Here is a 25,804-nt window from a genome sequence, read left to right on the forward strand (position 1 = left end):
AAATATAGTAGAGCATGAAATATATATACACAGATGAAAACATTTTTATCAAAAGTGAGAAGAAGGGTCTCTCAAATTGTACTTTGTCCTTTTTTTTTTTTTTTTTTTAAAGAAAGAGAGCTGTAATGCATGAGGAGCAGAGAGAGAATCCCACACAGGCTCTGTGCTGACAGCACAGAGCCTGAAGTGGGGCTTGAGTTCACCTGTGTACTCTGTACTTTAAAAATCCATAAGTAACTTTGTCTTTAAGGAATAAAAATACATAATACCCTGATTATTTTACATTATTCAGAATGTTTTTCTAGTAGTTTACATGTATAACTTAATTATAGGTAAGAATTTTTTTTTCTTTTTTTTTTTTAATGTTGGCATTTCAAAGATCTGGAACTCAGAATTACATAAATTATCAAAAAAACTCCTGGGGCCCTGGGTGGCTCAGTTAGTTGAACGTCTGGACTTAGGCTCAGGTCATGATCCTGTGGTTTGTGAGTTCAAGCCTCATGTCGAGCCCTGTGCTGATAGCTCGGAGCCTGGAGCCTGCTTCGGATTGTTTTTCCCTCTCTCTCTGCCTCTCCCCTGCTCATGCTCTCTCTCAAAAATAAACATTAGAAAAAAAAAAAAAAAAAGCTCCAACATACATTAACATGAGCAAACCAGAACTGCTTCCAAAGTGAAGACAGGATGATGGTTTCTCCAAGCAGGCCACAGTGGTCACTAGCTCCGTCAGTTCTTACCTCTTAAATAACTTGTCATCCCTTCCCATCTCCACCGAACACGACTCCCACCGCCCTCATTCCCTGGACAACTACACCGCCTCCTGCCTGTCACCAGGCCCCAGCGCACACCCTGAGGGCCATCAGCAGATGCCTGCCGTGCAGGAGGACGCAGGAAGGACGACACATGGCCCAGACATCCTGGCTCGGTGTGCTTTTCTCCCTGCCTGTCCCTCCCACCACCTGTCTGGCTGTGGCCCCGGACCGCACGTAGCCACCACGGTTCCCACAATGCACATCTGCAAGGCTTTGTTTGGTCAGAGCTCTTCCTTTAGAACTTGGCTCAAATGCTTGCGACCAAGAAGCCACCCCTGGTGCTTGCCAGGAGCCCGAGCCCTCCCTCCCCCCCCCCCCCCCCCCACCCCCCCGTCACATCTTTGCCCCCCACACTTTCACATGGCTCCACTGCTCACTGGACTCCACTCCTAGGCTGCTCTTCTTCCTGTTTGTTTCCCAAGGGCTAGCACAGGGCCTGGACCATGCATGGTAAGTTTGTCAATCAATGCTCAATGGATGAATTCCAACGTGAAGGCCTCACTGTGGTCCACAGGTCCCTTCTACACTGTACATCTTCACACACCATTTAACTGTCTTTAAAAAAGAAGTATGGTTGGTCACAGTTGTCTGATGCCACGGAAACATTAGTTACCAAAGTTATGCGACCTCACTACAGGTATTGACTCCTTTGCCTGTTGGAAGTACTAAACATGCCTTTTTTATGGAAGGTTTCAGTTATTAATTGGGGCATGTGGGTGACTCAGTCGGTTAAACACCTGACTTTGGCTCAGGTCATGAACTCAGGTTTGTGAGTTCGAGTCCCACATTGGGTGAGTTCGAACCCTGCTCCCAGTGAGCACTGCTTCTCTCTCTCTCTGCCCCTCGTGGGATTCTCTCTCTCCCTCCCTCACTTGCTCCCTCTCCCTATCTCTCTCTCACAAAAAAAAAAAAAAAAAAGTTCATCAGCATTCATTATTCTGACACTTGCAAAGTGAATGATAACTAAAAGCACCACTGGAACCCATACAAAGAAAGCATTTTCGTTAAGATATTTGGGGCTTCTAAATGTTATATGAGGGACAGCTGGGTGGCTCAGTGGGTTAAATCTGACTCTTGATTTCAACTAGGTCATGATCTCACAGTTAGTGGGATTGAGCCCTGCAGCCCTGCTTGGGATTCTCTCTCTGCCCCTTTCCCCGCTCTCTCTCTAATATAAAAACATTTAAAAAAAACGTTACATGAAACCAAACATTAATGGCTGCTAAGATGAAACACTAGAAAAATGTCTTCTGGCTTACAAGACAGAAATAGGGGGCCTGACTGTAGTATCAGGGTGATGCTGGCCTCAGAATGAATTAGGAAGTGTTTCCTCCTGTTCATTTTTTGGGAAAATGTTTGAGAAGGATGGTATTAGCTATTCTTTATTATGTTGGGCAGGAGAAAACAGGATTTTTCATTGTATCCAATTCAGTGTAATAACAACTGCATCAGTACTTTTGTCATAAAGCTTTACTGACACGGTAACAATACTGAAAGTTTTCTAAAACCGAGACTGTGTTGGCTAAAATGTCAGTGTTTTCGCTTATAATTTCAGTGTTAACTATGATTTTGGGGCAAGGTTCTTTTATCTTAAAAGACATTACGTAGCCTTAAAGTAATGGAGCGAGGCGGTTATTATCAAAGCTGCTGATACCACAAAAGGAGAGATAAACTAGACATGTGTCCCCCTGGATGGACTAGCCACCACCACCACCGATGAAATGCTCTAACAAAACAGGCAAAGAAACAAAACAGTAATACCGAATCTGATCAAGGCCGAGAATACAGGAGAAAGGGGAATGCAGTAAAGGACACCACGGGATTGCATTCAGCAAAATTGAGCCCGGGGACACCCTCCAGGACAATAATCTGGCTCTTCCAGGTAAATTACAAGGAAAAAGATATGAAGAGACTCGTAGGTACAAACACTCATCATGAGGCTTGGTGACCAATTACAGTGTATGCAGCTGGTCTGGATCCAGATTCAAACTATACTGTAAAATTTTTAGTAAGACAATCAGAACTTTGATGATTGAGGAATGATGATTGATGACATTGAGGAATTACTGTCAATTTTTAAAGATATGATAATTGGTATTGTGGTTGTGTAAAAATGAAAGGTATTCTATTTAAAGATAAAATTTTTAGGGGCGCCTGGGTGGCTCAGTCGGCTGAGCATCCGGCTTCGGCTCAGGTCATGATCTCGCGGTACGTGAGTTCGACCCCGCGTCGGGCTCTGTACTGGCAGCTCGGAGCCTGGAGCCTGCTTCGGATTCTGTGTCTCCCTCTCTCTCTGCCCCCACCCTCCCCGCTCATGCTCACTCGCGCGTGTGCTCTCTGTCAAAAATAAACATTAAAAAAATTAGAAAATAAATAAAATGTATTATATTTAAGGCATTTACACGTGAAATGACACCAAGTCTGGGATTAACACTGAAATGATGGAGTGGCTGGGGGCAAGGTGAAAAAGACTGGTAAATGACCTGGTAATTGTGAAAGCTGGGGGTGAGAGGATCAGGTCATTAGATATCTGACTCTTTCCACTTTTGTATATGTTTGAATTTTTCCCTAAGAAAAAGCTGAACATCAAAAACAGGAGAAGGCATTACACACAGGTCACACCAGGACAGCATACCTTGGTATTCCTGGATCCTGAGTTTTGTGACATGCACTTGTAAGGTTTGTTTCCCCCGGTAAAAGGAATTGTATGCTTTTCAAAATGCCTTAAAGTCATTTCCAAACGCTGTGAATATTGCTTTAAAATGTACGAGGGCCTTTAATAAAACAGCATTTGATATCTTTGTCCTTCCAAGCGATTTCTTTTCCACGACAACAGAATGGAAAAGCTCCATTTCCAAAAGCTGTGTGTCATTCTACTGAAAATAATTTTTGAGTTAGGTATTCGGAGTAACTTGGAATGATAAAGGTGCAAACGATTACCATACAGTATGCTTCTCTGAGAGGAGCCAGACACAGACATTTTTGACTGAAATTGCAAAACCTTGCACTTCCTGGATCAGAACACGCCACTGCAGCTTATGACGAAGTAGGCATGTTTCAAAACACCCGAAGGCTCGCACACTGAAACACGGGGCACGTTTGTTAAGAGTGCCCATCCCATGTAATCCAGAGACTGCGCCCAGGCACCATTCACAGCTGAACAGAGGCTGCCAGGGGTGCTGACAGCTGGGGCAGGGCTGCTTCACACACCCCGTGAGAAGCAGGGAGATGCCTCAGCGTGCACTACTGAAAGGACCACACAATAACTGGAAGATAAAAATCACAGTGGCCCAGAATCACTGCACTCAAGTGCCCGTGGACCACCCACAGTGCCCGGGGGCGTTTCCAGGTGGAAGCCGGCAGCCCCCAGGAGTCCAGCCCACGCTCTGGTCCTCACCTCCCCAGCTCCTTCCCACTGCAACCATGCAGCCTCACGGAGGTCCGGACACCACCTGCCCCCTCCTTTCCCACCCTCCGGTACCGTCTGTCCGTGGCCATGCCTGGATTCCATGGTCTGGAACGCCACAGCCCCACCCCTGCAAACACCTGGAACTCTCTGCTCCTCCTCCAGCCCCACCACCTGGTAACCCTCCAACACTTAATTACTTCTTGCCTGAGCTGCACAGCGGCATGTTGCTGGACAAACGACCGTACCTCCTGGCTTCGTCTGAGATCATGACCCCAAATTGTAAACAGGCATCGGCATACTGCGACTACCTTTCTGGAGCGCAGGCACCTTCTCACTCCTCAAAATGCCTGTGTCACAGATTCTCTTTCTTGAGACTTGCTCGCTCTGCCCCCATCGGCTAATGATCTCACTCCCCTGGCCGACAGAGTGGATGTCCTCAGTTGGGCACTCCCTGTGTGTCCCTTTTCCTGGCCCTGCCACCGAATCTGCCAGGTGTGCTCTTCTGGCCTTCCAGGCCACTGTCCTTTTCTCTATCCTGCCCCTCCTTTGTGATATAGTCTGTCCTGAGACAAAACGGACAACACGCACCCCTTTCTCGATTCTCTGCCATCCTGGAATCATGGCCTCGTTCTCTGAGCGTACCAAGTACGTGCCCTCCTCTGCTCCTGTGTCTGGGAATCTCTCCCTTGAACCCTGCATGATGGGCTCCTCGCCATTCAGGTATCAGCTTCGACGTTGCCTCCTCGGGGGTGCGGATACGGTCACGTGCTGCCCAGATCCCATTCAGGACCCAGAGACTGGTACCGGGCTGCAGGGGGTGCTGCCCTCAGTCATCCAGGCTCTTCAGGAAATCGCCCTGGCTAAAGCCCTCGCGCCCTAGATGTTCTCGCAGTCCTGCTTCTCCCCTGCCCGATGCCGCGCCCTCTCTCACAAGGGGCGCACCCTCGGGATCCCTCATAAGTGCCTGCATGCAAACCTGGGACATCCATCTGAGCTGTCACCCCTTCCCCTCTATCCCTTCACCTTGCTGTGATTGTCTGCATGGCCTCCATCACCGCCCACTTCCTCTCAGTAGAATGTAGGTTCCAGCAGAGCCAGGAATTGGTGTCGCTCATCTCTGTACCTCGAGAGCCCACACCAGGGACCGGGGCTCGGCAGACACAGCTGCCCAAGGAATAAGGGGGCTCTGGGCACCCATGGCCCCTCTGGTCTTTCTTATAGGGTTGTTTAGGATTCTAGAGAACGTACATGAAGCAGTGTTTCCCCAGCACATGGTGCACACTAAACACCTTCTGAAGGCACTGAGATATAGTTACCATTCTTAACCTGAAGTCTCCCTTCAGGGAATAGTATGAAAATTGAAGGAAATGCAGAAAAAGGTGCAGTGACTAGCGGACTGGAGCCAGGACCAAAGGCGAGGAGAGAGTAAAACCTGATACCATCTGATAAACTGCATTTACAGATAAAATACAAACAGAAGAGGGACCGAGTATAGGAAGCTGAGCAGCAGTGTGGCAGAGAAGGGAACCCAGAAGAGACGGACACACGGCCTGCCCCCAGCCCGTCCCACGGTCGCAACCTGCATCCCTGTGGGAACGACAGCCCACACCCCCCCACCGCCATTCAGGAGTTGGGTCACAGCGGGTCACGCTGAAGTTCCACTCACAGGAGAGGTGCTTTCTGGTTTGGACACCGGTGCTTTAAAGGTAGAAATACTTTTGGAAATGTCTGCTCTCTTATCTGCAGCCGCTTCCAGGGACAGACATTGCAAGTAATCTGGCGGGGGGATGACCACGCTGCTTTTCTCGGATAAGTTCACGGTGCTGATGCTTCTCACTGGCGCTGGGCTAACAACCAACAGGCAGAGAATGTGCATTACATAAGATCCCACCATCTGAACCCCGAACATCCTGAACATCCTATGGCCAGAACTGCAACAGATTAACAACCACACAGGGTGTGGGGAGGAGAGGACACATAATAGACCTGTATGTAAAAAGTAGTGTCATGTTTTCACTGGTTTATAAATGTGCACTCAAAAGAAAACTAGCTTAATTCAGGGCTGGCTCTTGATTAATTTAAGGAGATCAATAAGAAAATGAAGACTAAAAAGTGTTGAGCACTTCAGATTAAAACAAAACAAAAAGAACCTCAGCATTTTGACATCGTAAACACGATACCTAGTTTCATTCCTTGGCCCAGTGGCTGTTGAGCTACATGGCCAGGGATGAGGATACAGAGACGACACTGACCAGGACTTGGGGGCATCAACTGTGGTGCTCAAAGGTGCGCCAGGACAGCTAGATGGGATGCAGGGCTTCCCTGAGGCGGGAACCACTGAGGATGTGCCAGTTTAGGGTAAAGATGAGGGTAGTCTGAAAGGGTCACTTCTGAGGACCCCACGGGGCAGCCGGCTACAACTGTGCAACACACACGCAAGTTTCACAGCCAGGTGTGGGAAAGACCTTCCTGGGTTTTAGCCTTGGCTCCACCTTTCTGTGCCTCGGTTTCCTCAATTTTAAAGCGGCGACCTACCTCATAAGGCTGTTCTGAGAATTAAATGAGCTAGTCAGTGTAAGGCATGTTGGCGCTTCCTAAGTGGCAATGACCATGACGGTCGCCTTGGATTTAGTAACCAGTTGGGGGGGGGGGTGGTGTGGTGGGTGGTTCCAGAGGGCTGACGGGGTGAGGAGCAGAGTCTGGGGGCATGCCCTCACAGCAGAAGCCACAAGGGAAACAGCCGCGGGTAACAATCCCCCTTTCGTACTCTCCTACATCATCGGAGGTTTCCCTGTGGGGCTGGCTCCATATGCAGATGGAATTCTGATATGGCCGAGAACATGCGGTCAGAGGTGAGTTTGTGGTCACTGGGAAATGGGGAGCCACAGTCAGGTCCTACCTTGGTGTGGGCACACTCATGGCCTCCTTTGCATCTTCTTCCAGCAACTTCGTGTAAGATGCCGGGAACCAACCCCTCCTACAGGTGAGTGTGAGAAAAAAACCTGATCGTGGGGTCAGCAGCAGACAAGTGGACAATAAACACACGATGGGGGGACTTGGGGCAGCTCCAGAGCAGACCAATTCCTTTTCACCATGTCACATGATGTGTATTTTATACACAGCATTTATTTTATTTGGATTCTCTTTTTGGCTTTTTTTCCACATTTATTTAATAGGTAAATAATCTACACAGAAACCAACTTAACCACCTTACAGTAAAGCCTATGCACCTACTTGTTGAAATGAGGACACTAGCCTTTAAACTATTTGTGGGCTAAATCTTAACAAAATCTATCTAATGTGCATATTATCCTTGAGAAATCCAAAGTCACATTAAAAAAAAGGAAGAGAAAGAGTATTTAAAGTACGTTCTGAGGCGACTTCATATGATCTATTCAAGATCAAACTCATCTGCAGATGCACAGACATACAGAAAATGGCCCGGAACAGAGTATAACTCCGATGAACTAAACTAGAACCATAACTAAACTAGGAACTTAACTTTGGTAAAAATACTACAGTGACCACAAGGACTCTGCTGCTCAACAGAGATATAGCAGTTCCCTGAAGCAGCGGGCGGTCCCGACTCCCGCACGGGTAGCATCTACCCCAAGACTTACGCTTTAGTGGTGTCGTGCTCCCCATAAAGCCAGCCGTCTTTCTCCTCGGGGACGAGCAGCGTGAGGACATCTCCCTGGGCGAAGCTGAGCAAGCTCTGGTTCGCGCCTGCGGTGTGTGGGAAGATGGTTTTCACCTTCTGCTTCTTCATCATGTTCAGTCCGGTTGCGACAGAAACCGATCGCTGTAAACTGGGATCATCTGAAGAATCTGTTAAAACTGAGCACGGCAGCGACTGCTTTTCAAAGAGCGATAACACGGCAAGTTCACAACAGCAAACCCCAGAAAGCCACCCACTCCTGTCTGCCAGCGATCCTTCCACTTCAGCTCCACGCGCCGTATCTCCGAGCCTTAGTCTTCGCCTGGACCGACGGACGGACGGGCGGGGAACAGGACGACCCTTGAGGCTAAACGCTCTTCCCCACGCAGAGAGGACACACAGAGGCCAAGCCTCACCCGTGCTCTGAGGTAATCAGAGGCCAGCTGATGCATCACCAGAGGGTCTGATGCCTTCCTCGCCCTCCTCTCCCAACATGAATCCCAAGGCAGGGCGGGATCTACTCAAACCCCACTGCCATGCTCTGGGCTGCAAGGAACGAGAGGAGACTGGAAATGCAGCTGTTCTCGCCGTGCTCACTTACTGAACCCTCCCTAATCAGTGCCGTCCACGCTTTTGATGCTTCGCAGCTTCTGAGGGAAGGACTAGTTATCATCCACAGTGACTCAATGGGATCACAGCTAGCACGTGGCCTAGCTGGGCACCAGATGTGGGTGGCCTGACCCCACAGCCCGGACTTTGATACGGGAAGCACTACGTGAGCTGTACATTTCTGTCTCCCTTGGAGCGTGGGCTGATACTTCCCACTCCAAAGAAACAAAATAGCCATTCTGAAAATCTCCTCTCCCGTTTCACCCAGGACAGGGCTGCAAACGCTGCAGTCTGTGGCTCTTTCTAGCCCATGGCTTGAAGGCCATGACTTTCATGAGTGAGCCTGTGAGACATCTATCACAGAGAGAGGGGCCTCTGGTGTCAAAAACTCTGCACACAGCAGAGCCTAACCAAAGCTGCCTGAAATGTCTGCAAACAGTAACTGGTCCTGATTTATTGAAACAGTATCAACAGAAATTTAAGCAGTGAGAACTTAAGTGTTCAGAAAGCATGAAGTTCTCTGTTAGAGATGATGAAAAACGCTGATTATAATTCAAACCAAGCCTACTGGTAAGATTAATAACCATAATTTTGTCATGGGAACTTTAATAATTTGTTTTATTGAAAAAAGAAATTTTATTACAATTGCCACTTAATATGGCACTCAGTGTGGAGGCTCTTTGTACGTTATATTTTAAAATGTAATACCTTTCTTTAAAAAAAAAAATTTTTTTAATGTTAATTTTTGAGAGAGATAGAGAGAGGCAGAGCACGAGCGGGGGAGGGACAGGGTGAGAGAGGGAGACACAGAATCCGAAGCAGGCTCCAGGCTCTGAGCTGTCAGCACAGAGCCTGATGTGGAGCTCAAACCCACAAACCGCGAGATCAAGACATGAGCCGAACATGAGTCAGATGCCCAACCGACTGAGCCACTCAGGTGCCCCTAAAATGTAACACCTTTCAATAGCACAATTACTCTATATAAACATGAATCAGTACATGGAATTAGTATGTGTTAAAGTGTCACTTATAAAATGTCTTATGGTTTTATAATAAACCCGTACCTTTATTTATTTTGAAGTGTAAGTTCCAATAAGGCAATGCTGAATTCTACTTCATGGTAACATTTATCCAAAATATTAAAAAAAATTTAAAAAGGTATTTAAAAAGGGGCACCTGGGTGGCTCAGTCAGTTGAGCGTCCGACTTCGGCTCAGGTTATGATCTCACAGTTTGTGAGTTCGAGCCGCGCGTCAGGCTCTGTGCAGACAGCTCAGAGCCTAGAGCCTGCTTCAGATCCTGTGTCTCCCTCTCTCTCTGCCCCTTCCCCGCTCATGCTCTGTCTCTCAAAAATGAATAAATGTTAAAAAAAATTAAAAAAAAAAAAGGTATTTAAAAAGAAATCAAAATAAATATCTTACCTGTTGAATTCTTTATCCTTTCTGAATTCTGTGCAACTGCTGTTGGGTTATTAAACATATCAATCAAAGGACTGGTATACGCTCTGGCTGAAGGAGCTGGGGGCACCTTTGGTGAATATTTAGAAAGGGTGTCATAATCTTTCCCAACCTGTGAAAAATTCCTTATTAGTTTAATATTAGTGTAACACAGCAATGGACTTACAGAGATTTCCAGGGCTGTTGGAACATGTTTTAAATTCCACTTTCTTCCCCAAATTCTCTTAGTTGGGTGGTAATGCCCTATTCTGAATTATTTCAAGATTATCACATTCTTTTCTTCATTTTGTCTTTTTTTTTTAAGGCAATTACTCCCCATTTCCCACATCCCCTGGCAACCACTAATCTACTTTCTGTCTCTATGGATTTTAGGGTCCTCTCTAGGTCTATAGGATTTGTCTTCTTGGCTACAGAATTCTACACTTGAAATAATTTTTCCAAAGAATTTTGAGTGCATTGCTCCTTTAATTTCTAACATCTTGTTTTGGTAACAAGAAATCTGGTACCATTAGTGTTCTCTTTTCTTTGTGAGTAATTTATTTTCCCCCCTCCCGGAAATTCTTAGAATTTTCTCTTTGCCTCTTTCTGCAACTTGACCACGATCTATTGAGGTTTGGTTTTTTCCTCTTGTCCAGGCTCACTCACTCAGTGTTAAAGAGCAGGCAGGGTCTACTGCAGTAACTTCTGCAGGGACCATAGTCAGGGCAGCAGAGGGGGAGAAGTGGCTGGCCTTGAATATACCTGGAAGGTGGAAACAACAGGGCATGCCTGTGGGTTGGCTGTGACTGGGGAGGGGGAGGGGGAGAGAGAGGGAGGGTGGAGTCCACATTTGTGCCTGAGCTACTGAAAGGATGGAGCTGCCATTTCCTGGATGGAAAAGACTGGAGAAGCATGTTTAGAGTGAGAAAATCAATCGTGTGGTTTTGGACAAGCTGAATTTGAGATCCCTATTAGACATCTGGTGATTCTAAGAAGGCAACTGGGTATCTCCAACCTGACTAACATTAAGTTTACATCCTCTGTTTTTGTTTGGCATTTTGGGAGAGCTCTTTGGCTTAATTTTCTAAGCAGTTCCATTCTGCTAACAAGCCCGTCTACTGGTGTGGGGTTTTCTTGTTTGTTTTTTTTTGTGGAGGGAGGAAGGGGAGGGAGAAATTTAAAACCTATTTTAGAAGAATTTCAAGCAAGTACAAAAGTAGGAAGAAGAGCACAATAAGTCTTTATGTACCCAACACCCAGCTTCAACAGTTACAAATTCATGGCCACTATTGTTTCATATACGCCACACCCATCTTCCCCCATGCCTGGATTATGCTGAAATAAATCCCAGACATTTCAATTATAAATAATAATCCAATTTTTGCTTTCCAAAATCTCTAGTTGATTTTTCCCTGGGGATGTAATATCTTTTCATCTCTTTCTTCAGATTTCTCCTCCACTGTTTCCTCTGTTGCCTCCAATATTGGCCATTCTGGTTTTTGTTTCTTTTGGTGCATCTTTTTATGGCATTGGTTTTCCTTACTTGCTCAGTGATTCCTGGTTATCTGTCCATCTTGGTATCTTACAGCATTCTCTATTCTTTTCACTCTTTATGGTAGTATGGATTTTGCCTGTTCTCCTTATCACAGGCTACCTACAGTGGGGTAGAGGACAGGGAAGATACTTCCAGGAGCATGCATGACCTCTGCAGTGAAAACATGGTGCTTTGGCCAGTAGACCAAAGTCCCTGTTGCCTACTGTTCACTCAGCGCAAGTGGGACATTCAGTGCAAGTGAGACAGTGGGGAAGAAACCGACCAACTTAGAGGATGCGAATCATACAGGAATGTAATGTCCCGGGTTCTCCACCGCTTCTTGCAAACCATTGACTCTGAGCTTACTGCTCTGCCCTCTGCTGCAGTCTTGCCCTGCACATGCTCAGAGCTAAGGTTTCCTTCTCTTTTGATTCTCCACACACTGATCTTGCCTTTCTTTTAGACTCCTTCAGGGTTGTTGGCCCACTGACAGCAGCTTCTCTTATTCCACATGCAGTTATGGATCTATTCTGTAGGTTGCTGACTGGTCTTTAGCATCTCTGCTATCATTTCAGAGGTTAGGGTGGACTCATGTATCCAAACTACCCATTGGAAACAAATCTCCACACGTCTGCACAAAGTACTAAAACCCGGGTTCAAAGAACAGCAAACTACAATGCTTGACTGCATTACCTTGAATACTGGGGTGGCCATATTTTTTTTTCCAGTACCAGATTATGTTGTGATGAATGGCACCAGAGTTTTGCTAATTATTCTCTAAGACACCTACACTTCCTTCACTACGAATAAACGTACAAATTTTGAATCATTACAATTAAAAACAGTAACAATAACATTTCCAAAACAAAGATAACAGTGGTATCCACAGCACTACACACTGCTAACCATTGCACAGCCAGTGTCAAATCTGAAGGCAAGGGGATACGAGTGAGAAAAGGAAGGCCCTAGAATAAAGGAAGACCTGTGATTCCCAGTAACAAAAGCCTTGGTCCTCCGTGCAAATTTGGCCCAAATCGTATTAGTAAATGTGAAATCTTGGGGAGAAAACCAGTTCCTACCATGTTGCTTCTCTCGATCATTGGTGAAGGCTGAGGTGTTCCGGACACTGGGGTAGAGACTGGAGTCTTAATTTCTTCTATCATATTCATGATTTTCTCAGGTACTTTGGTAGCATCCCCACAGGTCTCCTGCCACCTAGGCAGTTTGGAATTGAGTAATTCTGCAGACTATAAATCCAAAAGAAACACAACTAAACACAAACATGTATTGCTCAAAGAGCTGAGAAAAGTTCCATCAACTCTCAGTGATAATGTTTTACTGACTTACTACCACAAGTCTGAGACATTGTGTTAAATCCAGTGAACATTTAACCATCTCTGAGCATCTGCCCTGGGTTACTGGCTGAGAAAGATTAGGCTCCTTTTCTACAGGAGCTTCTCCATTCCCACAGCATGAATGCAGAGTTTAAGACTACTACAAGAATTGTAAATGATGAAGAACAAGCTCAAACACCAAAAGGGAGGCTTGAGCAATCTTATTAAGCCCTACTGTTTCCCCAGTGGCCTCAGAAATGCCAATCAGTGCTTTCTTCCTCTTACTCCAGAGAGAGGGCAAAGCCCTTACCCCAACCCTTCTACGCCCTCAGACTGTAACCCTGACACACCAACTGCTTGGGCCTTCTTTATCCAAGGAGCCCCTGAAAGGACTGGGACACCGAAGCCAGGAAAAGGGAAGGCACAAGAGCAGTTTTCAGAAAGGTGATGTGACTTCCAATAGAGAAAAGAAGTAGACTTAGTTTATGCTACAAAGCGTAGCTGGGATCCAAAGTTAACCGTAAGAAAGAGTCTGCCACCAACTAGAGCTCTCTGGTAACAGGCCAGGTTGCCTTGTGTCACAGTGAGTATCCCTTCAGTGGCAAGGCTTTGCTGTAGGAAGAGAGCTTCACGGTTACTTGGCCTATTGACCCTGGCCCAGCAGGGCACCCTCACCATGGAAAATGACTCTGCCAAAACTAGTACAGATGCACTGTTGACAAAAGTGATCATCTAATACTGCAATTCTTTCTTGTGACAATGTTAGATCTTAGGAATTTAGATTTGGTAGATGAATAGTCCTTAAAGTTGCAAACACTATAAAATATGTAACATTTGCCTGATGCATACAGATAGGGCCAAGTTGTTTCCCCCGAAAAAGAGGACGTTGCCTTATATGCAAGTGCTTACAAAGCTTCTACCATGGAGCACTCTCTAAATTACATTACAAATAACAATGAATATTTGACTTCACTCAATGCTAGTTTTGGATGCTTACACAGGCCCAATAAAATTTATAATTTAAAAAAAAGGGAAAGGGAAATAACACATATTTTGTAATGCTTTCTGGGGGCATAACCTCAAAACTATGTGTGCTGGAAGCAGGGCCGTAAAGCCAGTCGTTCAGTTGATGAGATCACGAGGAAACACCTTGAGGAGGATAAAAAAGTAACCACAACAACTGTCTCGATGCGGGGACAGAACTTCCAGGGACACTTCTGTACATGGACTCCCAAGGTGAATATCTCAAACCACCCAGGTGGGCTGGACTTGGGGCCCACTGGGACCCATCCCACAGCTCTGGTGAGGACACTGATGCTGAGGATGCATCACAGAGAGTCTGAGAAAAGCAGACTCATAGGTGAGAAAAGAAAAAGTGCTGTTTCTCAATTACTAAGCATTTTATGAAATATTTTAAATATGGATATATTACTTAAATATTATAAGCAACATTTGACCATTTCATCCACGTTTCTGAAAGTTTACATATTCAAGTTGGCCAAAACTATTTCTTTGGAGTCTTCTCATTGGCAAAATAGGCCCATCACTTTACACTGAGGCACATATGGAAGGTAAGTAATTTCTAGGGCATTTGAATATGAAATTATTAATAATGCAACACAACTTGCCATCTGAACCCACCTGTAAATGATAATAATGTAAGTGATTTGCAAAGCTACAGTGTTTGTCAACCAGAAAGCAGAAGCGCCTTTTCTCTTCAAGCAGAGCTTCTTTGCACCCATCTGCAATAAATTTCTGGATGTCGCTCTGGCGAGAAGTAACGGTTTCTACATACTAGGAAAATAAATAATAATTATACAAGTATGACATGAGGAATCAGAGCTGCACAGCCAGATGTTTATCTTCCACCATCTTTACACTTGGTTTATTTTGATAATGGAATAAATACTAAATGCAGATAAACATTAGATAAAATAACAAAGTTGTAGCCTGATCTGAGCAGGTATTATCATTCTCATTAAGATCCCTGACTCATGTGCAGAAGAACGTTGCCAAAGGCCTTCCACTCTGTGCTGGGCAATTTACACAAAATATTACTTTATGTTTCAGGGACAGGATTGTGTTCTGTTGGAAAATCAACGGCTTTAGAACCAGAAACTTCGAATTCAAACCACAGTTCTAAGTATCAACCATGTGACTTAGCCTAAGCCTCATTTTCTTCATCTGTAAAATGGGGATAGTAATGCTAACCACCCTGAATCGGGAAAAAGTGCCCATGTTCTTAGTTGGCTACTAATTATCCTCGACTCTGGAAAACTGTGGCCTTAAGCTCATACCAACTCAAAAATGCTCATAAGCTTCAACAGCAGCAGAGCAGTGAGCAGATGAAAGTATATGCTGAGTGAGGTAAGTAAGCTTCCCTGTAAACTGCACAAATCATCAACAACAAAATAAAGAAAGAAGTGCTGAAAAGTTCACCTCAATTTCTTTGTGTTCATATTTGAGCGCATTTCGTCCTCCTTGACTTTTCCTTCTGATCTTCTTCAACTCTGCTTGAGATTTCTCCAAAGAATCTAATTTATTCCTGTGTTCTGTTTGGTATCTTTTAAGGGTTGCCTGTAAGTGAAATGTTGTGCTTGTTTTAGTGTAGCACCATACAAACTGTTGGGCAGTTACTGCTGCCAATATTTCCACTGTACGTGGCCCTGCACACCCGTTCCCTCCCTTCCACTTCAACGTGTGACTTTGTCCTCAAGTTCCCCGTTCACAGAAGGGGCCATGGACCACAAGGGCAGCTCCTATAGGATAACAATGTCTCTTCTTTCTTGTTTTCTCCAATGTTTTAGAACACTGAGTGGTAAGTACTTTGGGGAATAAAAAACAATTTAATGTTCCTGTTTTATGACTTACAGTTTTAAGAAACAAAATTAACAATTGCAATCACAACCAATTATTTTGGGTGCTGTGTAGCGAAGTGTTTGGGGAGCCTAACAGAACCAGGTCAGAATTCTGGCATCATCCTTCATTTCCTGTGTGATCTCAGCAATTATTTAATTTCTCTAAAACCCATGTTCTCCCTTTAATCTGTACAGTGAGGATAAGAAGAGTATCTACAGAAAGAGTTTCTATAGGGATAAACATCAGATAATGTATGGAAAATGCTTGCCATTACATCTACCTCAGCAGCTTTTGGAGGTCCCTCCAGAGTGCACACAGGGGCAGCAGGGCGATTTCAGGTAACCTACACTGCTTACTGCCACATGGGGTCTTGGTGAGAAAGGGGCTTTGGGTGGCAAAGAAAGTAGCTACTCTACAGCAGGTAAGGGAGGTGGAAAGAGCCCTGTGTGTGGAGGGTCAGGCAGACGGAGAAAACTGCTGGAATCATCAATACCAGGTGACAGGCAAGGGACACCATGCAGGAGCAGTCTGTGATGACTGGGAGAACACCAAGCATGTCTCACGTCCTCAAGTGCTGGTTTGTGAAAGCAACAGCTGCATTAATACAGATGCAGATGCCATCCCCATGTATGTGTACTTTGAAAACAATGCTTTCTAGAAGCAGGATTCCTTGCAATATTTTCCTCTATGCTTTTTAATAAAGATCCCAGGTGTTAAAGCAAATGGAGCCCTGGAAGTCACCTTGTCTATTTCATGCATCTGTGTATATACTCAATACTAATCTCTATCCGTATTTGCTGCTGCTGGATAGACAGTGAGAGAAAGTTCTCCTAGGGCTTAGAGACCAGGCAAGCGTAGCCTCCTGGGAAAGCCAGGCCCCCGTGCCCCACACCTACCTCCACCCACGGAGGTGGAGCAAAACCGTGTACTCACATTCATGTATTTTACATCAAGTTCTGTCTTCTTCTCCAGCTCATGTATAATCTCTTTATGGAATTTTTTGAACTTTTAACAAAAGAAAATGAAAAATTCACATCAGCTTTGAGTCTTTAAGCAAAACAAATTTTTAATGTAAAATAAATATATTTTATAAGTATCAAAAGTTTACATACGTTTTCATCAAGACTCTCATTGAGTTTCTTGTGGGTACTTGAAATCTCTATGAGAACTTGGCCTGTGAATAAAACCAGATGTTGGGGGGAGGGGGGAGAGTCACTGGGTGGATTTTGTAAAGATATTAAAGTAAGTAAAATAATGGAATGAAGCACAGTCTATCACTGCCCTCAATGCCTGGAAGCATCAGGCCCTGTGGCCTCTCAGAAACACTGACTTCACACCCATGGCAGGGTGGGTTCCAGAGGGACACAGCCCCTCGCAAACTCACTCCACAACATTGTTCACCCAAAGAATGCCAACTTTTGTCTTCAAATTCACATCATGCTTTCTATATTTATTCCCTCCCTAAGCGGAATCTTATTTATCTGATTTAATTTTTAAATTCACTTACAAAAGATTATCATGGTCATTATAGTAACTACCTATAGGAACAAATGACTTATTTTTATCTAATCCCCAGAGTAATCTGATTATCTGTCAGGCATAAAAGATAAAGGTTATTTTTTCTCTCATTCTTGTGTCCTTTCGGAAAATATTAACGCCATGGGAAAATGCAGCAGGGACAGTGGTCTGCCTCGTATCTCCCGGGACTACACCAAGTCTCTGACACAAGTACAGTCACAGGACAGAAGAGAATGTTCCAGGACTAAGGAGCCTTACTCCAAAGGCAGCAGGATGATCATTTGATTTGCAAAGCACATCTCTGGCAGTTTGAGGCAGTGTGATAGACATGTTGACCGTGAGGTACCTACTGGGACATACGTGTTCAGGAAGCGGTTGAATTTCTTCAACTCTGATAAAGGTGAACAAGAGCCTCTCTCTCCCTGCTCATTTATCTATAGGAACCAAATGGGTCTGATACCTAAGACCTGGCAGATATGGAATCATCTGGAATAACCACCAGACCATATTAAATAAAAACAAAATGTGCTGGGTAGGTCCCCTACAGTTCAGTGGATATAGATAGAAAGGAATTCCTTGGGTGAACTGAAAGGCTGTAGATGAAGGGGAATTTAAATTAAGACTGTGGTGGGTATGGGAAAAGAGAAAGAATACCAACTAGACTATGACTTCAGCTGTCACCTTTACACAAATGACACTACAGTGCCCTGTTGTCGAAACAGTTTAAGACATCTGACTCTCAAACAGTCTAGGTTTCCCCCAATTCAACCCTTTTCTGGGGGCACCTGGGTGGCTCATTCAGTGGAGCATCTGATTCTTGATACTGGCTCAGGTCATGATCTCATGGTTCATGAGATTGAGCCCAGCATCCAGTTTTGCACTGACAGCATGGAACCTGCTTGGGATTCTCTATCTTTGCCCCTCCCCCAATTGTGCACGCTTTCATGCACATTTATTTATTCTCTAAATAATCATTAAAAATTTTTAAGAAAAAAAAAAAGAAAAAGAAATTCAATCCCTTCCTGAACATGTTTGTCCACCTGGATGTCCCAGGAGGTACGTCATGGTCAACATGTCTAAAAGTGGGTTCACCCCATATTCTCTAGCCCCAGCTCTTGGCTGCCAGCTAGCCAGTCACAAGGGGTCGACAATTCACCCATGTGTCACACTCAATGACAAAGATGCAGTCCCTTGTGCATGTGGTTTCATCACTTGGGCCAACCTCTAGGGTGAAATCATGCCCCTTACTCATCTTGCTTCCTTGGGCAACAAATGTGCTGGCCCTTCCCTGCCGTGGAGAGAAGATATGTGGAAATAACATGTGAAATCTATGTGCACTCAATCATCTGTCCCAGGCCAAGTGGGGAAGAGTCACCGTAATCTGCCACCCAGCAACACATTCAAACCCACCAGTTGGACTAGGAGTGTCCCCCTGCCCATCATTTCTCTTTACTCCCAGCTTGTTCTCTTCCGGATCTTCTTCCTCACAGGTGCCAGAGATCCCTCAAAACCAGATGTAACATGTCATTCCCCTGGCCCCCACCCATGGTATCCCAGATAAACCACCTCCTCAGCATGAAGGCCACTGTGGACAATGCTGCTTAAGATAAGCATGGCAGGTGGTGGGGACAGAGAATTTCCTGTAAGGACAGAACCTTACAAAGTTACAGATAGGTAACTTGTAAGCCCCTAAGCAGCCTGTGATTCTAGGAACCTCTAACAGAACAGCCTGCTGGATGAACCAAAGGGAGGGGGCAGACACACAGCCAGCCACATCCCCACCACACAAAGTTATCAAGATACCTACTCTCCATCCTTAATGACATTGACTTCATTTCTCCCATAATTACGTTCTCCTAAAGCTCAACATGAAATAATTCAGAGTTACCACAAAGGAAGCCTTCACATGCCCAAGAATATAATTATATTAAATGTCATTTTATCATTTAGTGATTTCAGACACTGAAATAGTCTGAGTTACTTTCACATCCATTTTAAAATCATAAATAACTCTTGGCTACAGATGAAAAACAGTAACAAAAAAAAAAAACCCTACTTCAATTATTTGAAAATTAAGCACTCTATTCTTGGCAAGTCAGGTCTACTTTTTTTAAAAAGTCTAAAAATAATTGTGCTTAAATCACTCAGTGTGATTCAAGCTAGAATCAAAGCACTCACAATTTTTTTTTCATATGGTCATGAACTTTATCTCTACAACCGTACATAATGTGCATCTCTGAGAAGCATGTTGCCAAAACAAAAGCTTGTGCTAGTGTGGCACTCTTGTGAAAGCCAGCACTGCTGAACCTGGTGCTTGGTCTCGAAGCCCCTCCCACCTCGTGGTTTTCTCCCTGTAGGCAGCTGGGTGGAAAGGCTCACTGAAACAGCCCATTCACTCTGTGGCCAGGAGCAGAACACCCGACCTTATCCTGGTTATTCCTGTCCCTTACAGTTCGTGGAATTTAAATGCTGACTTTATAGCAGCAGCCACGGAGTCCTCGGTCAAAGAAGGATTAGAAAACATCTTTACTGTGATTATGGGAGCTGCCAAAAGTGTATCTTGAAACAGAAAATGAAAAGTCTTTATGTTCAATCTACAGAAGTTTATTCTGAAATATAGCAAGTGTTCCTTCATGTCTGAAACGTTGCATTACACACGTTTATTTACTCTTAGCCCTGTAACCTAATTTTTCATAAATTACATTTGAGAAGAAAAAAATTTTTTTGAAAAGGAGGGTGGAGCAGAGCCCAGATTCTAATGGAGCAGAACTAAACACACACCCAAACAGGAACCAATGTGCTGGTCCCAGAAATCACAGACCATATGTACTGATCAACCATTTCCTTTTTCTCTTTTAGGTTCTGAGTACACATTCTGGGAAGAAACACCCAAGTACAGTAATATGACTCAGTCTGAGTAAATTATATTCTTAAATAGCATTACTAAAGGATTCACATATATACATATTTCAAAATCATGAATTTGACATAACTAAAAGTTGATGTCCACTATCAGTTTTAGGAGCTTTGAATAAACATGTCCAATAATTTGGACAATACTATATAAAGATACGAATTTAAACTGAATGGATTTAAAAAGTTAAATAACTAAAATTAAAGAGTATTACTTGTATGAACACATAAAAGTTTTCATTTGAAATACAGATTAGTTGTTGGACTGTTAATATATTTTCAACTAGATAATCCATTTTTTTAAAGTTTGAGAGCGAAAGACAGTGTGAGTCAGGGGAGGGGCAGAGAGAGAAGGAGAGAATCCCAAGCAGGCTCTGTGCTATCAGTGCAGAGCCTGATGTGGGGCTTGATCTCATGAACTGTGAGGTAATGACCTGAGAGGAAATCAACAGAAGCTCAACTCACTGAGCTACCAGGCGCCCTGACAACTAGATAATTCTTCATCAATTCACAGTATACATTTAGAGAAACCAGATGGAGACTATTAACAGACATGAGTAGCACAGAACAGGTGCTCAACGTGTAGGCACACAGACTTTTTCATTTATAATTGATCATGGATAATCAGAACACAGTATTTCCAGAAAGCACAGAGCAATGATGGAGTGAGTCACACACGATTTCCTCCCTGTTACTTCAAGTGGAATCAAACAATAAAATGAGACAGTATAAGCCAACCTACTGTGGACCTAAAGTTACACTCCATGAATTATGGTAAACCGGACCAAAAACGTCACTGGAAAAAGGATATACTTTTTCTGACAATTTTTAAAATATCAAACGTGATGAGAAAATATAATGGAAGTAAAAGCAAACTACACGCAGATGGCTATGTTAAATACACAAGTATGTATCCCACAGATTAGAGTCACCAGCACGGAATTAGTACAGAGGCAGATTAGTAACCATGAACACGTGACTCAACTTGAAAGCTTTACCAGCATCTAAGAATAGTCCTCAGGGCTGCCCACCCACAGTCCCTGGATGCAACTGGAGGTGCTCTTTTCTGGTGAGTGTCAATACTGTACCAGTAAACAACGTGCATGTAGGGATAAAGCCAAATAAGTGATAGGGTAAGCATTTCATCCAACACTCCTCCAGAAATCTAGCTTCTGACCAGGCCAACTATAGTACCACAGTTCTAATTAATGTCTTCATGGAGACCGTAATTATTCTACCACTGATCACGACTTAGTCCATCCTATGAAAACAAATTGGACAAACAGAAATTGTACATTAGAAGTATATAGTGTTCCAAAGTTCTTTCATAGTCTGAGAGAAAAGTAAAGTGCCAGGCAGCATCTGACTTTGTTAAGAAGAGATGCCACTAGGGTAGCCACTAAAAGAATAAAGTGCGTATAATGACCAAGCAAACAGAGAGGGGGAAAAACAATCAGCCAAAAAGAGGACAAGAGAAGAAATGAACATAGGACAGACAGCAGAAAGTAATTACACTTAATGTAAATAGACTATATAATCCAATTAGAAGACAAAGACTGTTAGGATTAAACAAAACAAAACAAAACACCCAATTATATTTTCCTTAAAAGAGATACACTTTAAATATAGGGATACAGAGAGTAAAAGGATGGAATAAGATATATAGCAAACACTAACCAAAAGAAAGCTGATGTAGGTACATTAAAACCAAACAAGATGTAGTAAGTGGTCAAAGAGGGTGAGAAGCATTATTAGAATTAGACATAAAACAATGATTCCATAATGGGAAAAGGTTCATATGGAAGATGGAAAATTTTTTTATTCATAGGCAGCTATTAACATGGTCTCAACATATTTAAACTAAAACTGAATTATAAGAAGAAATAGATAAATCAATAATAATTGTAGGAGACTTCAATATGCTTCTCTTGGTAAATGGGTAGAATGAGTAGGCAAATATAGCAGTACAAATGTAGATAACCTGAATAAGATGATAAATACAGGTGATCTAGTGAACATATACAGAAGACTATATCTGATAACTTCATTTTTAAAGCAAAGAGTATATTAAAAAGAGATCAAAAGAAAACCTCACTCTATTTCAAAGGGCTGAAATCACAATGAGTATGCCCTTTAACCACATCAAAATTAAACCAGAAACCATTAAAAGAAAGGTAACCAGAAAATGTCCCTATACTGGAAATGAAGAAACAGACTTCTAAATAACCTACAGATCAAAGAAGAAACCACAATGGAAATTAAAATTATTTTGAAATAAAATGATAAATATAGGATATAAGAACATGTAAGATGCAACTAAAAATTGTGGTTAGAGGAAATTTATAGCCTTCAAATGCATATGTTAGAGGAGTGTGAAAAACACTAAACACTCATTTCAAGAATTTAGCGGACTATAATCCAATAAAAATAAATTAACTACTGATAAACATAACAACACAGATATATTTCAGAAATATATTAAATGAAAGAAGCCAGACTAAAAAAGCTATATACTGTATGATTCTATTTATAAAACATTCTGGAAATGGCAAAACCGACAGTATGTGATAAACAAATCTGCTTACTCTGTGATCCAGCAACTCTACTCCTAGATATATTCCCAAGAGAAATGAGTGCATTTGTTTACCAACAGAAGCACAAGAATGTCCATAGCAGCTTTATTCACATATCCAAGGCCAGAAACAACTCAAACATCTATCAACACTGGAATGGATAAATTATAGAATGGATAAACTCACACAATGGAGCAGGAAGACCCGAAATCTGTATATAGATTCCTCTCAAATCCTTGGCTAACACCTAAACTGCACATGCACAGGGTGAGACTCTAAGAAAAACCAGCAGTTAGAAGGATGTAGAGTTTGGCAGAGATTCTCAGTAGGACACACATTGAGTTGTCGGGGGGAATACAAAGTTGGGAATTCAAGTCCCACCAAGTGAGAAAGGCTTCATAAATACCACAGGCTGCCCAGTGACATCAAGAAGGGACATACCTTAGGAATAAACACTGTCACAGGACAAGGGCAAAACCAAAATAGATCCACCAGAAAAAAATCTACCAGTAAGCCTCCACGAATCAAGGTGATCTAGTAATGTAACTGTCTTCTGGAATAAAACTTCATAATCTTAAGAGGAAGATAACAAAATAGAGTCTCTACAACATTTTTTTTAGTTTAGTTACTTTGAGAGACAGAAAGCAAGCTCACTAGTGGGGTAAGGGCAGAGAGAGAGGGAGAGAGAATTGCAAGCAGGCTCTGTGCTGTCAGTGCAGGCTCAAATGAGGCTCAAACCCACGAACCATGAGATTGTGACCTAAGCTGAGATCAAGAGTAGGACGCTTAACCGAATGAGCCACTCAGCTGCCCTGAGTCTCTATAACATTTTATCACAATGTTCAGGACAGGAAAAAAAAATTGGAAGGGTGAATGACAAACTTAAAAACTCTGAAATCATTTTAGTAGGATCATTTTCTTTTGGTATTCCAATATGTATAATTATAATACTTAAGTTTATGTATAACTTCACTATTATAAATAAACTTATAATATATTATAAATCGATACAAAATTTTTTTCCTTTTGTGACTGGTTTACTTAGTACAATGTCCTCAAGGTTCATCTATGCTATAGGATATGTCAGAATTTCCTTTCTCTCTCTCTTTTTTAATGTTTATTTATTTTGAGAGACAGCATGAATGGGGGAGGGGCAGAGAGCGAGGGAGACACAGAATCCGAAGCAGGCTTCAGGCTCCAAGCTGTCCAAACAGAGCCCAAAGCAGGGGCTCCAACCCATGAACCATGAGATTGTGACCCAAGCTGAAGTCAGATGGTTAACCAACTGAGCCACTCAGGTGTCCCAGAATTTCCTTTCTTTTTAAGGCTGAATAATATTCCACTGTATGGATATTCCTCATTTTCTTTATCTATTCATCATGAGGAAAAAATGTTGACAGTTACTTTGGTTCTTTCTACCTCTTGGCTATTGTGAGTAATGCTGCATAAACATGGGTGTGCAGATATCTCTTCAAGACTCACTTTATAAAAAATTTATTTTTAAAATAAATTTTTTAATTTTATTTTTTATTTTAGACAGAGAACATAAGCAGGGGAGAGGGGCAGGGGAGGAAAGAGGGAATGGAGACTGACATGGGGCTTGATCCCACGATCCTGGGATCATGACCTGATCTGAAATCAAGAGTCAGACGCTCACCAGGTGAGCCACCCAGGTACCCCCAAATTTATTTTTTTAATTCAAGTATAATAAACATACAGTGTTCTACTAGTTTAAACTGATAAAAATGTTTAATAACTCCAGAACTGTTTTATTTATTTTTTTCAACGTTTATTTATTTTTGGGACAGAGAGAGAGACAGAGCATGAACGGGGGAGGGGCAGAGAGAGAGGGAGACACAGAATCGGAAACAGGCTCCAGGCTCTGAGCCATCAGCCCAGAGCCTGACGCGGGGCTCGAACTCACGGACCGCGAGATCGTGACCTGGCTGAAGTTGGACGCTTAACCGACTGCGCCATCCAGGTGCCCCTTATTTATTTTTTTTAGTATTTATTTATTTTGGGGACAGTGCAAGCAGCAGAGGGGCAGAGAGAGGGGGACAGAAGATCCAAAGCAGGCTCTGTGCTGACAGGCTGACCGCAGTAAGCCTGATGTGGGGCTTGAACTCACAAACCACATGATCATGACCTGGGCTGAAGCTGGACACTCAACTGACTGAGCCACCCAGGTGCCCCAATAATTCCAGAACTATTTTAGGTGTATCACAGAATTGAGAAAATGTACAAATATGATGATGTTATTGGGAGCCAATATTTGCACATATTTCCAAAATATGTAATGTAAGTGCATATGTTTATTTTTATATGTCCATGTGTATATATGCATATATGTATGCATATACACAGGTCTGGTTTTGTATGTATGTATGTACACAGTACACACTGTATACATGTATATATTTCCTAGATCTGTTTGCTGAAAGGATCAAGATGACACTTCAACAGAGCAATAAGCACACCTAGTATTCAAATCTTAGCTTCTAGTATCATCCCCACTAAAAGCAAGGAGCATTCCTCAGAAAAAAATACCTGTTGATTCCACAATTGAGAAGGGACAAGATGAGCCTCAAATGTACTTTTATGCAAGAAAATAAGGAAGTATACAAGAAAGAATGAATGAATGAGTGAATGAATTAGAATCAGCCTGAAGGAGCTCCTATTGGCCCAATATAGGACGGTATGAGCACCAAAGTAATTAAGGACAGTAAGAGGATATATATAAATAATTGAAAAAACCTTGGAACCCATGAGCCCACAGCAAAAAATAGATAAATAAAAAAAGAAAGAGGAGAGAAAGGAGGGCTTCTGTTAAAAGTAAAATGCAACAAGTACAGTAAACACTCGTTCAGGCAAAATTAATAGATGCTGTATCTAGAGAACAAATGTTGATGAGGAATAAGAGATCTGCATAGTCTGGGTGCGCCTGGCTGCTTCAGTTGGTGGAGCACGTGACTCTTGATCTTGGTGTAATGAGTTCGAGCCCCATGCTGGGTGTAGAGATTACTTAAAAATAGAAAAATCTTCTAAAAAGTTTTTTAAAAAGATCTACCTGCTCTGGTCATCAATCCAGTGCTGGTTGATAAAGAAGTGTGTTGACATGAGAAAGAATACTTACCAATGCTCTGCTTGTTTCAT

At 43.0% G+C, this 25,804-nt stretch overlaps 1 protein-coding gene across 4 annotated transcripts in view; it reads right to left on the bottom strand.

Annotated features, from left to right (window-relative positions):
• Positions 1-25,804, bottom strand: part of BAIAP2L1 (BAR/IMD domain containing adaptor protein 2 like 1) — a 95,694-nt gene that overhangs the window by 9,838 nt on the left and 60,052 nt on the right. For 2 of the 4 annotated variants that reach the window (XM_045460998.1, XM_045460997.1), the window contains 9 exons: positions 16,760-16,821; positions 16,581-16,652; positions 15,228-15,365; positions 14,430-14,582; positions 12,534-12,701; positions 9,906-10,011; positions 7,839-8,055; positions 7,118-7,195; positions 5,885-6,065 (listed from right to left, as the gene is read on the bottom strand). In XM_045460998.1, coding sequence (XP_045316954.1) covers positions 5,885-6,065; positions 7,118-7,195; positions 7,839-8,055; positions 9,906-10,011; positions 12,534-12,701; positions 14,430-14,582; positions 15,228-15,365; positions 16,581-16,652; positions 16,760-16,821 — 1,175 coding nt within the window. Of the gene's footprint in view, positions 1-5,884; positions 6,066-7,117; positions 7,196-7,838; positions 8,056-9,905; positions 10,054-12,533; positions 12,702-14,429; positions 14,583-15,227; positions 15,366-16,580; positions 16,653-16,759; positions 16,822-25,804 lie in introns of all 4 variants that reach the window. The other 2 variants (XM_045460996.1, XM_045460995.1) reach the window with 1 other exon arrangement.

Source organism: Leopardus geoffroyi, chromosome E3 (assembly GCF_018350155.1).
Source record: "Leopardus geoffroyi isolate Oge1 chromosome E3, O.geoffroyi_Oge1_pat1.0, whole genome shotgun sequence".
Lineage (NCBI taxonomy): Eukaryota > Metazoa > Chordata > Mammalia > Carnivora > Felidae > Leopardus > Leopardus geoffroyi.